This window comes from Styela clava, chromosome 11 (assembly GCF_964204865.1).
Source record: "Styela clava chromosome 11, kaStyClav1.hap1.2, whole genome shotgun sequence".
Lineage (NCBI taxonomy): Eukaryota > Metazoa > Chordata > Ascidiacea > Stolidobranchia > Styelidae > Styela > Styela clava.
In genome coordinates, this window is record NC_135260.1 from 4,597,720 (window position 1) to 4,610,813 (window position 13,094).

A 13,094-nucleotide genomic window follows, 5' to 3' on the forward strand; every position below is an offset into this window, starting at 1 on the left:
AGAGCCTACATATTCTATTCATGGAAAAGAGGTTTTTAAGGTTCCCGTATAACAAAAGCACACCTTTTGCGGAAGAAACCAGATATATCGTAAATGCAACAACGCATAACGTCTGCTATATCACGCCCTTCTTGTGACAAAACAAGATATGGTTCTAACGTATTATAGCACCAATACGGCGTTTTGTTTCTGCTCGTTCTATTTCAGAAACACAAGGGTGATACGCAATCATGCTTGGATATCAGCTGATAGCGGGTTGCGAATTATGGCATCCCCGTTCTTTGTAAGTATTTATAATCTTTAACCCGGGTTCCTAATGCTGCCTCTCTGACTCCATGTCGTCTATTATCCCCAGCATTGTCCCGACTAGTTGTTATATATATGTAGTCATATATCGCTTTCTGTCTTTTATTCCACAATACAATATAAAAACACATGAAAATTTAATTGGTCCTATTATTTTTATTTCGTAAATAACACTATAACGGTAAAGACAACACTATTTATAGACAATATAAAATCATTATTTTGGCTAAATGCAGATTTTAGACAAAACTTCGTTAAAATATTAAACCTCCCTAAAATGACGTATCACCAGACATACAAAAAACATATTATTGAACGGAACTGGAATAGAAGACCGAGAGAGGCGCATGTTACACATACGACCCACTCAGTGTCTTCGTTCTCTGATTTTTATATCAAGTATTAAGTAAATTGAAGAACACATTCAATCCTTTTTCGAATGTCCTTTGATGAAAATTTTATATTCCACGCGACTGGCTCAAGTGGCTTAGATTTCCCTATTTTTTATAAACACTTTGAGAAAAATTCCTGTTTAAATTATTCAAATTGAAATTTAGGTTGAAGGAAGACCATGGGCCTTTCAAGAATTAGGTTTTTCATTTAGAAAATTGAATAAGATTATAGAAGAAATTGAAGTTGAGTTTGAAACGGGTATTCATATTTAGATTTTTTCTCATAACATAAATCAGTACTAGCAATACCCTCAGATAATAAATGATGTAAATTTTTCTACTACAGGAATGTATTTGAAAAGCAGATAAATATAGAATAGTGACCACACAAAAAGAGAATACGAAAAGTTAAAATATAAAAGCTAAAAGCAGCTTAAGCACAGTAGGATACGGAACTTATAAGAAAGCATATCAAATGCTGATATATTAATAATATTTTATAAGTATAAAAAGTATTTTGCGGTGGTTGCAAGAGTATGGAATATGTCAGCAGATTAAGCGTGAAAATTGTTCTAACATTAATCAAAGACTACCGTTCAAATAGTATTGAAAGCATAGGGTATATTTTGAGCAAAGATAAACAACTTTAATTGTAACAAATTTTAAGACTGGAAAAAAAAGATTTCCAGTCAAAAATTCAAAAATGTTGAATAATATCAGTCATTTTTTAGAAACACACACCTGAAAATTTCAGCAAAAGCTTGCACTTAATTCATTCAATATTCAAAGAAAAGACATCTTAGGCCCATGGCTGGGCATATATAAGGTAGCTTATGTTAGAATGTTTATAATCCATACCCTTAGCAACCGTCCTGACTAGCAGGCCGCGTAATGCAGCAAAATTAAAAAAGGAAAATTGCTCTATAAATATTAGAAATCTGAACGTCAAAAAGTTCAAATGCAGTCGATTATTTTAAATTTAAACAAGGCAAGGCTGTAGGCTCGGATTTGAAGCTGTTTGGTATTTTGCTATACGCAAGCTGGAAAATAATACTGTGGTTTTTATTATTTGTGAGTTTGTTGTTCGTGTCAACAATGTTCGCAAAGTTTAAGCGTTTCTGCTCGCGTCGTTGCATAAGTCTCTGAAGATGGATTAACATTTTTGCACGACCGCGAAGCTAGCTGTCTTCAGCGTTCTTGGTAATGTCTCCTTCGTCTGCGTTTAATCCCACTTTTGTGTTTTTAGAATGATTTTTTCGTTCGTACTTTTCAGCTTGGTTATTATTATTATCACCAGGCATATGAGCGGAAATTCCACTCAACCTTTGCCGTTTCGGAGAGCCTTGCGACGCCGCTGAGTTCGTCTGATCCGTCGAGACGTTCTCAATATCACTTGCGATTTCGACAATGCAATTTCTGTTGGACCAGTTTGAATTGTTGTCTTTGTGGTAATCACATCTGTTGTTTTGGAACTCAGCAATCTTTGAATCAGGGAGAACGTCAGCGTCGTGTTTCTCGATATCGATGTTTTGTTTTCGCTTACGGAACCTGCAAAAATGAGTCGAATCTTGGAAAACTGTACAAAAGCAGTGCCAAACGCTTATTCTTTCGTATTAAAAGTTAGGAAAAAGCAAAATAAATGACATTAGAATTTATTGAACGACTTAAACACCTTTGTACTTGAAGCAAATAACAGCACCCACTTCAAAAGAAATTGTTAATTAAGAAGCAAATGCTGCGAAAAACCAATGAAACCAATGAATGATAATTACAACATAACGCTTACGAGACTAGCAAAGCACATTTGTAGGGTTAACTTTAAAAAGGAAATCTGCATTATAATGTAATAGGCACGCACCGCAGAGTGCTTATTTATTGCTTCAAATAGCATTTAATTCCTAATTGTAAACCACGAATAAAAACGTTTTGAATTGGATTGAACATAAGCCAAATTGAAGTACACGAAGTGCTCAAGAATTTGATGTTTTTAGAGAATATTATTTCTTGCTAGTTTTACCTTATTAGTGCAAATAATCCTAAGAGCACTCCGGCGACTAGAGTAGCACCAAGGCCCACACCTATCAAGTTAGTGTCGTTTTCTTCGTCTGTTACATTCCCCTTGTCTAAATTCAGCAATACTATCTTCTGGTCACAATTCAATCCAAATTTTCCTTGTGGACATCTGTAACAAAAAAGTATTATAGAAAATGGTAGAGTAATTGCAATGTCTAAACCTGAAAAATTGAAAGCTTTTCCATGTCTTGCGAGCCCTGTGGCAACTATTAGTAACAAGACACAATAATAAGGAACGAAGCACTTTGAAAATGTAAAATGTGATTTATTCATTTGTTTCGAACATTTTGAGATAATCGATTAATATAGTGAACACACCTAAAAATATTTTGCCATTTTTGATACAAAAAATCTATTTCGATCTCTAACAGGGCTTTTGAATCTCGGTCAAGAAAATTCATCATCCAACAATATGCAAATATCAGTTGCACATATCAGCAAGAGTATGAATCAATACAAGCTAGTTAAAACGTTTAAACGTTTTTATTCTTGATATAATGTCATCGTGCACTATACTCGAGGATCCACTAACGGTATATCGAAGGAAGATTTAGTAACGAATTACGTAAATATATTTCAATTTATAACTCCTGAAACCGAACAAGGAGTCACACACAGTTCAAACATACCTACGCGCTTTTCGGCTTTTAAATTTGCAACATTTATGTAATTAACTGACATCAAAGTCGATAGAATTATTTAAAAGTTAAAAATAAGCCGTGGGGGTTGTGACAACTGACAATCTGTTGGATTTTGATTTCGACATGTCTTGTCTATATGTCGGAAGCCTATTTGAACAGCTGGAGAATACAAATAGTACAATCTTTCGTCGCTTGGTAAACAAATTAATTGTAATGGAATGCGGTCAGTGTGAAATGATTGTACTGAGATAGAGGTAACACAGGGTCTATACTGATTTTAATGGCACATGAAACAATTTCTCTGAAATCAACCCTTCATCATACTTTGATTGCGACTGGTGGCCCTTGCGGTCTATGTGAAATGGTTGTACTACGATAGAGTTATCACAGGATGGAGCGCCTCTTTGAGACTTCGGTCAGACAAAACTATTCCGATAACGACGAAGGGGCATTTGAAAAGTGTGCGATGCAATTTCGGATGAATCAGATAATTAACATATTCTGATTGTGGGCTGGCGTCCCTTGTCCAAATGAGAAAATATCTTGTGGTTATGCTATTATTGCACTCATATTTTTAAAAATATTTGCTCAAAGCAAGTTCACGAGAACTTACTCAGGAGAATGATTCCTCAGCGAAGCTACGGGCGATCACTAAAATGACAATATATACTGACTGACAGTCTGACACCATAAAGAATTATAAAGTGGGATTTGCGTTAGTAGATACTGATGAGACTTGAAGCAGAAATAGAGGCTCAACTTACTCGCATCGCGTTTCCTGAGTATTTTTGTCTTTCAGGCAAACCCCGCCATCGACGCTTTGATCTAATGTGCCGCCGCACGGTCCCATAAAGTCCTCTGGTTTAGGGCACAGATGCCAAGTTTGGGCATTCTTTGCTGAAATATGAAAAAGGATTATGAAATTTTCCAACATACACGCACATGATCTATTGCTTCCAAATGTAATGTGGCAATATTCATGAAATCAAAATCACAGTCTTTAGAAAATGAAATCTTATGGCTCACATGCACGAGTGTGAAAAACAAATTAAAAATGCATCACACTCACTCCAACGATTTATGCAAACAAATATAAAGAATGGTTACCTAGCAGACTTTCTTAATTAGGGCTTATGTTAGAAATCTTATGACTTGTTTGTAAGCAAACCATCCATAGAAGGGAATCGAAGTGGTTTTTGAACTTCACTATAGCTTTTTTGAAAACTTGTAAATAACTCAATGCGATGTGAACTTTAGCTTAGCAGAAGTGACATTTGAAGTTTGAAACTGACGGAGTTTATATGTAAGCTAGTAAAGCCAAATAATTGCAAATAAATCCAGCCTTAAGTTAGTTAAAGCTTAGTAAAAAAAGAGCGACAAAATCGGATCAGAAGATATAATAATGAGGCAATTTAAATATTATAAAAACTATTCACCACCCACACATAGGGATTAAAAGTTAAAACCCATGAAAATTTGCAACCTATGCGAATGCAAAATAATTTTATTGGTAGAGAGTGACATTCAATTTAAAAATTGATGGAAATTTTGAAAGGCTTCATCATAATCTGTCGATATGCATAAAATGTGGTATTATTAAAAAGCTTATAAAGTACCCTCCACAATGATATAAAATTGCACTTGCACACCGCTTATGCTTTTATCAACGAAACTCGAAAAATAAAACTTATTTTATTAAAGCACACCAAGCCAAGAAATTTGCTTCCACCAAGCGACAGTATAGAATTCAAGACTGGGTGTCAATTAATATTCACCGAGAATCATTTGCAGTAAAATGTTCTGGTTACTGTACTATCAGTAATGTGACCACCACCATTCGAGACTCCAAGTAAACATCCATAAAGAGTGCGATATTTACTATACAAACACGAGTTGTCTCAGTGTTTACGCTTTAAGCAGATGGCCAAGCATAAACAATTTAAGTTATCCTAACCTTCCTCAGTACCTTGGCATTGCTTAGATATCGGTTTCTTGAAATCGAATTTTATCAAAGGAACGTCTCTCTGCAGCTCGCATGCTTCTGCCATAACAAAGCATATATTCCAAAATATTTTCGGCCTTTGACCCTGAGAGAAAGGAATAAACAATAATAAAATTATGGAGGAAAACAATTATATAGCTATGTTTGGCAAATAGAGTTAGAGCATTTTTTGGTAGAAAGTGTTATTGACGAATCGCGAAAGATTGATATTAAACTTTAGTGTGTTTGCGTATAGTCATGTTCGGTAATATATGGTCTTATTATTTCCAAATATATTATATTCTTTGGTCCGGAGATAAAGGAATAGACAATGTTGAAATTATGAAAAAAAATATTTCTATGCTTTTGTTATATTATATGTTATATTATAAGGCAATTTTGTAATTTTATGGTGGAAAGCCTAGGTGAATCGCGGAAGCCAAATATTAAATCTCGTCAGAAAGTACTTATGGAACGAAATTCGGTCCAAGTGCTTGACGCCGACGCAATTTCTCAGGCTTACCAATGAATTAGACTTACCTTCTTCGGCGAGCAGTACAGTTGCTCAGGGTTCATGTTCCATGTTGGTGGATTACAATTCATTGGACAAATACATTGGTTATTAGGCCCACATCTTCCACCGTACTTGCACTGACCTTGAGCATCGCATGATGCTGCACTTGAAAGTGCTGAAATAAAAAGAATATTTTTATTTTTCGGGGAAAAGTTTGTAGTTTTGCTTAAACAAGACATTGAACAAGTCGACAATGATATTAATGTGGTTAGTTTGTGTTATTGAAAACATCGGAATATAGTTGTTGAAACTGTAGAGAAAAAACGTAGCTCCAGAAGTATGTGTACCAATATGGAGGTAACTAATTTTGTTTGCTTTCTTTACGCAAGTTAGTTGTGTAAAGGGACTGAAACCTATGTGAGGGGGTATATTCACTTGGTTAACACAGAGAGTCCTCGAACTCGTAATAGAACTGAAAAAAGAAAAACCCTAAGCCTAACCCTACTCTAACCTGATACACACACACACACACTGCAGGAGTACCGAAAAACATTTCAACCGAAGACTCTTAATATAAGAGAAAAAAAGTAAAAAGTTCACAATCTTGGCTATTGAAAAAGCTAATTTTGTTTTAATATATGTTTAACATTTTTAGAAATGTTAGTCAATTTGAAAAATTTGTAGTTGTTCAACTCGTAAAAGAGAAATATATGCTTTATACGCGTTACTTTGATATAACATAAAACAAAATTTTGTGAATATTTTTCAAGTTGTACTTGCCGTTAGAAAATCTCAATTGTACAAATCTCAATGAGAAACAGGGGGTTCACAAATGCTGACAAGTACAAGGAACATGCTAGAAAATTCTTCGATGAGAAAGAGAAATTGACACTAAATACTCATGGGATAGGAAGGGAGTTAACGTATCGGCCAACCTCGTCTGCGTTTAGAAACCACAACGGATATGCATGAAGGCACGTACGTTTATGTTTCGTAATGGCGATTAAATGGAAAGCAACTTTGATAGTTGAAAGTGTATCTTACGCCTCATGTGTATTGAATCAATATCATATTACCTAAATGCGTGAAAGACCGGGATTTTTTTAATCAAGTAGCTGTTTTTTCCATTGGTAAACAAAATAGGGAAGAACTATTTCAATTTTCCTCAAAACTAGTATTATTCTAATTTGTGGGGAGAATTTGAATTCATTTCATCGTATTGATTTGAATAGAAGTGAATATGGAATAATATACGTAGTTGGACGATAATTTTAAATCAGAGCGACTTTGACAAATTACTTTTTCTTCAGAAAGAAATAATTTCAATGACAAACATCATTCAATAGTGTTTAGTTTTGATAACTTGTGGTACACAGGTAATCACGCGCACTCAATAGATGATCAGAAGCGATAAAAATATCAGTAACACGTACCAGAAAGCTTTTTTACTCTTAAAAGGAAAGAAAGTAATATATCTACCAAATTAATATACCGAAAGTATAAAAACATTATTATTCTAGAAATGGAAATGTACCCTAATTGATCGCAAAAATGAAACGAAATATTGTGTTCCCTCAAGAATGTGTCAAAAATTTCTCAAAATTTGCGCAATATCTAAACACCGCGGTCAATGACTAAAAAGGATGATTACCCAAAACTATGAGGAAGTGTGTAAGATGTATTGTATACAAAACTATTCATCAACACCCTCAGCAGATGTTTAACTTGTTTTACAGAGTTATTACAGACACTACACTACAGATATTTGAGCCAAGTAGTAGTATTACAAAATAGTCACAAAAATCTGCAATTTTGAAAGACAAACTATTCGTCCATCATGCCCAAATCAGTCAGAGAAAGATAACCCATTATAATAAATAGCAAGAATAGTAAATTATGTATAATATGGGAAGAAACGTATTTGTCAATGTTGCTTTCAAGACATTTCAATGTCAGTTTATCACTCGTTTTTCAAAATGTGGTATAACTTTAGTCACGGGGAACAAGAAATTAACGAATAGCAAAGATTATTCACAAAAGTTCATCTCCCGATTACAAAAACAAATGACAGAATTTATGCATCGTTTACGTCGTTTACAATGAGTTCGTCATAAAAATTTCATTAGGTTTCGTTATTTGTGAAATATTATATACAGTGTATATTATACACTATAAATTTCCTTTGCCTTCGGCATATTATTGATTCGTTCGTTGCCCGGCTTTCTCAAAGGCATTCGGCGTAAAATAAAGTGTCGTCACATAAGTTTTCAACGTCAACTGTGAAAATGCTTGAAGCTATTTCATAACGAACAATATTTTATTGACTAATTTGATAAATGTTTTTCACAGCTGACTAGAAATTCAATAGTTTGCGGCTTATTTCCTAAACCAATTGGTAAAGTCATTAGACCATGCTGGATGGTATGTTCCATTTTAAATACGGCCATGCTAGTAAAACGTGAAATGCGGTATTCGTCGTGGGAGAATGACATAAAAGCGGTCACGGGTAATTGTTTCGTCACCATTTACATTTCCAACAGGTGATTGTGTGTAAATAGTACACACGTGGGTAACAATATTATGATGTCATGAAGCCCGTGGTCGAAATGACCTTTTATGGAAAACCATGTTATCATCTTACAATTCAGGAAATGGGCAAATAATCAAACTAAGTAGTAGGCTTTGGTAAACCATTAATCATTTCTGCGAGGAAAATTTCACGGTACGTCAAGTGCATCTTTCAAAAGGAGTTGAATAATTATTTATTTTCCATCTTGGTTTCAATTACAATAGTTATGCATAGAAAAGTCACATAAATTAAAATTTGAAGAAGGCGTGCTAACATTTTCACAAAAGTATCTACTCAGATCTAGATCAAGACAATTTAATCAAACGTGAAATACATCTTACGTTGTATGTAGTCTCAACTCTCAATTGATCAATATTATGACAGATTCTAATTAAAATTAAATAGTCTTACATATAAAACAAATAAATGACTATTTGAACATTTTTTATTCAAATATCTGCTCAAGGCTAAGTCCAAAAAATATACTCTTAGAAGATATATGTCACTTAAAAGTATTCTTAAGTGAACACTAATGTGCGTAAGCGATAAACAATTTAACGAATAAATTCGAAAAAAACTTGCAGAATAAATTGCAAACAATTAGGAAGGCTGAGCTATGTTTAATGTTGAATCTGTCTCAGGAGTATGCACCCTTTATATAGCGGTTACACAAGCCTTTAAGGTTTCCTTTAACAACATCAAAAATGTATTTGATGTCCTCCGACATTGCTTTACCATCTCTGGTTTTTAACGGGGCATATGCTTAATCTTGAACAAATAAATTATATTAGTAATTTATCGGGCTTTAAAAGATGCGTCCGCCTTGTCGGAATGTTTGAACAAAATCGTTTATTGATAGTCAGTGAGGTAAAATAGTAAATTGAAGAATACAACAAAACGCAATTGGTCTAACTGTATTGAATTTATAAATGTATTCACATCTATGCATGGCAATATTGTCGAACTAGAAACTTATAGCATTGTTTATCAATGTATTTGTTTAATAATATATCGAAGATTTCGCACACGCAGACGCAAAGTCCTATATTCCAGTGAATTCTCGTATGAACTCGATTTTTTAAAACCTAAAAGCTTATGATATCGTCTGTGATTTATCAGACTTTCCGCTCTAGACAATGTCCAATATACTTATTTCAATATATTGTTTGAAGTTTATTCAACCGCACCACGTGTGGTAACCACAATTTACTGTAAGTGTTAACGAAAAATAGTCTAGATGTCTGCTACAAAAAATCTAGGCATCAATCAAACAAAAATTTGCTAAAAATGAGTCAATATGGTTCGTCATACTGGCGGCTCGCTCAAGCAAGCCCATCTCAGATTTGACATAAATGACGAGTCTGTTTCATCGAGGGTGAATAAGATAATATATCTGATTGACGTAAAGTTTTTGTTGAAATCTTTGATTTTTTTTTGAGGTATATAAAATTCCTTTGTGTGAACGTAGACAGCAATTCAGAGACAATTATCGTTTATATATCGTCTGGAACATGTAAAAAACTGGCAACCGTAATGGCTAACCAAACAAGAAGAATGAGGTTTTATGTATGTGGACATAACGTTTATTTTTGGTTGAGATATCCCTAATGAAGTGGTTGTATGTGTCATTATCGCTATATTCAGACCGGTACTTCACGGGGGGTTAAACTTTTGATATATTATAATCTATATGTCATTGAAATGAAGGATCGCATTTTCAAATTCGAGTTTCGGGTAACTACTTATAGTTCTTGGCATGTCGTTAGATGCATAATGAGTTTGTAATCTCATAGACCCAAGTACGTGATAATAATTAATATGACCTTACAAAAAAATTATAAATATTTCAGGAAAATTCACCAGTTAGAAGTCAAATTATTTTGAGCACAAAACCCAATCAACACAGAAATCAAAATTGTATACCTGTCTCAACAACTATATTACAACAGGATAAAAATTTTATTTTTATTTCAGAAGTGGTTTTGTTTGCCACTCTCTAGTCAGTTACTAATCAAATTCGCGGTAATTCGAGTGATATCTCCACTTGACCTATATTTGCAAATTCCAAGCAGGTCTAAATCTTCAAAACAAACATGTTTATTACATGTATTGACATATCATAGCCAGGTGCAACAACCCACACTCTCGATAGCATGAATAACAACATTTGTAAATAACATTGTAAAATCTATACATATTTCGGTACATCTTGGTGCGCCTACTTCATGAGGTCCAACTGTACTCCCGTCGTATGTGTACCAGGTTAGGGCCAGGTCATAATTTTATTCTGTTTTTCCTTATTTTAGTTCTATTACGAGTTCGGGGACTGTCTATGTTAGCCAAGTGAATATTCCCCCTGTTCATAGGTTTCAGTCTCATTACACAACTCGATGTGAAGTAGGCGAACAAAATTAGTTACCTCTATATAGGTACCCACACTTCTGGAGCGCCCCGAAATGACCTAAAATTGGAATAATTTAACTCGACAGACACTGTTGAAACATGTACTAAATATACATCAACTATCGATTGTGTTTTGCGTACAACTATTGTTTTAAAATATATGTGAATTCAACTTTTTTTATTAGATACATTCACACAACTAACCACTTTTTTAGAACATGATTAAGTTATGCTATTGATATTTACAGGCATCCAGATGTCATCACCGATATTCACTACCTATTGACACAAATTAAAAAATCAATAAGTCGAGGTATCAAAATGATGTAGCTTCATAATTTGAACATCAAAATTAAACTGTTTAAAGGTATCATTTGGACCAGAACTATAATTTTAGCGAGAATTAATCTATTTAGAAATAAAATGTTCTAACATCGCTTCAAATAAACTGTAGTTATTGTCATTTTGGAACATATTTACCAGTTGTTGGCTTAAAGATACCGTTTAGTGGGAATATTGACCAATTTTCAGTGTTCAACAAGTAACTCTCAATTAAATGTAATTAAATAGTTACAAATTGTTTCCAATGATATCATTCAGAAATAATAACATGTTATTTATTGGGAAATGATTCAAGCAATGTACATAATCTTTTAACTAGGTTGAATCAATATTAGGACAAACTACCAAATTACTAAGTAAGTTCAAGAGTGGCGATCTGAAACAATCTAACACTACTCCATTACGGAACGAGCAATTCAAGGAGTTTGGCAAACTAATTATTCTTGTTTCAATAGTAAAATACAAGCATAATATTTTTACGAGATTTCGAAGTGAACAAACTAAAAATTTTATTCCAATAATATAAATGTAAATGAGACACATGTAAAATTATGTCCACTGGAAAATAGTTTTTTTTTTTTAAAAAAAAAGAGCTCTATGTGAAGATTGCCTAATGTTAATAATTTAAAATTTTTGATATTTACGAATTTCATGGCGCTTTCAAAACGAATAAAATTTGAACAGTTTCGAAAATTTGCTGAAACAAGAATATTCAAATACTCAAATTATAGCTGTCGTGAGGGATACTAAAAGATAGGCAGAAATGAAGCACAGCAAACGTTAAATCCATTCAACCTATTTTATCCATATTTCAAGTAAAATTGATTTTTTTGTCAACATGAAAACATCTAAACATGTACTTTGAAAACTCACCCAATAGTGAAGCGAAGCAGATCAATAAAATAAATAATTTTGAATTCATTCTTCAGCTCTTGATTTGTCGACGATGCAAACAAAAATAATCCTCGATTCTTTTTTTTAATATTATTAAATAGGTTTAAGTTATATTCACTTTTTTCTACAAAAGCAATGCCGTTCGATAAAATATGAGATTAAAGAAAAGTAGCGATAAAACTTTATCACAATTTCTACAATAAAACATTGCCCTGGCATTATACACTAACCTAATCACAAGAAAGTGAAAAATCTTTGTGATGCGATATTTTCTTGCACTACACATTGAATTAAAAAAAAACTAGAGATGCAACAATCTTAAATGATATATTTTTGTACTGAACCTAACAATGAGCAGAAATACATTTTATCCTTAATTCAAGCACAAATTATGCAGAGCGTTATATAATTGCATACCACTCTACAAATTCCATACAATATAAGGTAACTTTAATATTTGAAATCACTGCAATTTCAACGGGCTAACAATGCCTCTGGGAACTGCAAATGAGATAACCGACTCGCCTACCTAGTATATAGCAGCTACATTGCACGTATGCTTGCCAAGTAATTGCCAAACGCATACGTGGAATTGTAAAGCGATACTTAAACCCACGTGAGATCTGTAGGTTCTGTTGAACCTAGCACGCTACGCGTGTTGTCTCCGTTATAAATTCTTGGCAGGCTTCTTATATATACAACATTTTTTCCTGCTTGTTTCGAAACCTGAGACGTAGTTTGATCTGTGGTTAAGATTACCGCATACTACGTCGTTAGTTGATTTTCTCTCTCGAATATCGGATACTGAATTACGAATTTTTGCAAAAATTAACCGAGAGAATTTGATAAGAATTAAAAGTGTTGAAAGAAAAAAGACACATTCCTCATACGAATAAATAGTACGTAAACTCAACGAGTATTTCATAGTAACTTCATATAGACCTAAATGATTAGTGTATTGGGCCTAACTATTTTAGCC

At 33.5% G+C, this 13,094-nt stretch overlaps 1 protein-coding gene across 3 annotated transcripts; it reads right to left on the reverse strand.

Moving 5' to 3' along the window:
* Nucleotides 1-394: 394 nt before the first annotated feature.
* On the reverse strand, nucleotides 395-12,793 carry LOC120348073 (uncharacterized). 3 transcript variants are annotated; one of them, XM_039418187.2, is made up of 6 exons: nucleotides 12,095-12,259; nucleotides 5,934-6,082; nucleotides 5,367-5,499; nucleotides 4,177-4,309; nucleotides 2,716-2,880; nucleotides 395-2,246 (listed from the first exon to the last, which is right to left on the reverse strand). In XM_039418187.2, the coding sequence occupies exons 1-6, from the start codon at nucleotides 12,141-12,143 to the stop codon at nucleotides 1,877-1,879; spliced, it is 999 nt and encodes a 332-aa protein (XP_039274121.2). In that variant the 5' UTR covers nucleotides 12,144-12,259; the 3' UTR covers nucleotides 395-1,876. The 3 variants fall into 3 exon arrangements, with proteins under 3 accessions (XP_039274121.2, XP_039274122.2, XP_077974258.1); XM_039418188.2 differs by having other exon boundaries at nucleotides 5,379-5,499; nucleotides 12,095-12,258; XM_078118132.1 differs by having other exon boundaries at nucleotides 1,882-2,246; nucleotides 2,777-2,880; nucleotides 12,095-12,793.
* Nucleotides 12,794-13,094: the final 301 nt, after the last annotated feature.

Bases quoted from the DNA above. Each gene is read 5' to 3' on its own strand.
- LOC120348073 (XM_039418187.2), bottom strand. From the start codon at position 12,143: ATGAATTCAAAATTATTTATTTTATTGATCTGCTTCGCTTCACTATTG. The intron at 5,500-5,933 runs GTAAGTCTAATT...CCTTTCTCTCAG, and splicing joins TGTACTGCTCGCCGAAGAAG to GGTCAAAGGCCGAAAATATT. The intron at 2,247-2,715 runs GTAAAACTAGCA...TCATTTTTGCAG, and splicing joins GGATTATTTGCACTAATAAG to GTTCCGTAAGCGAAAACAAA.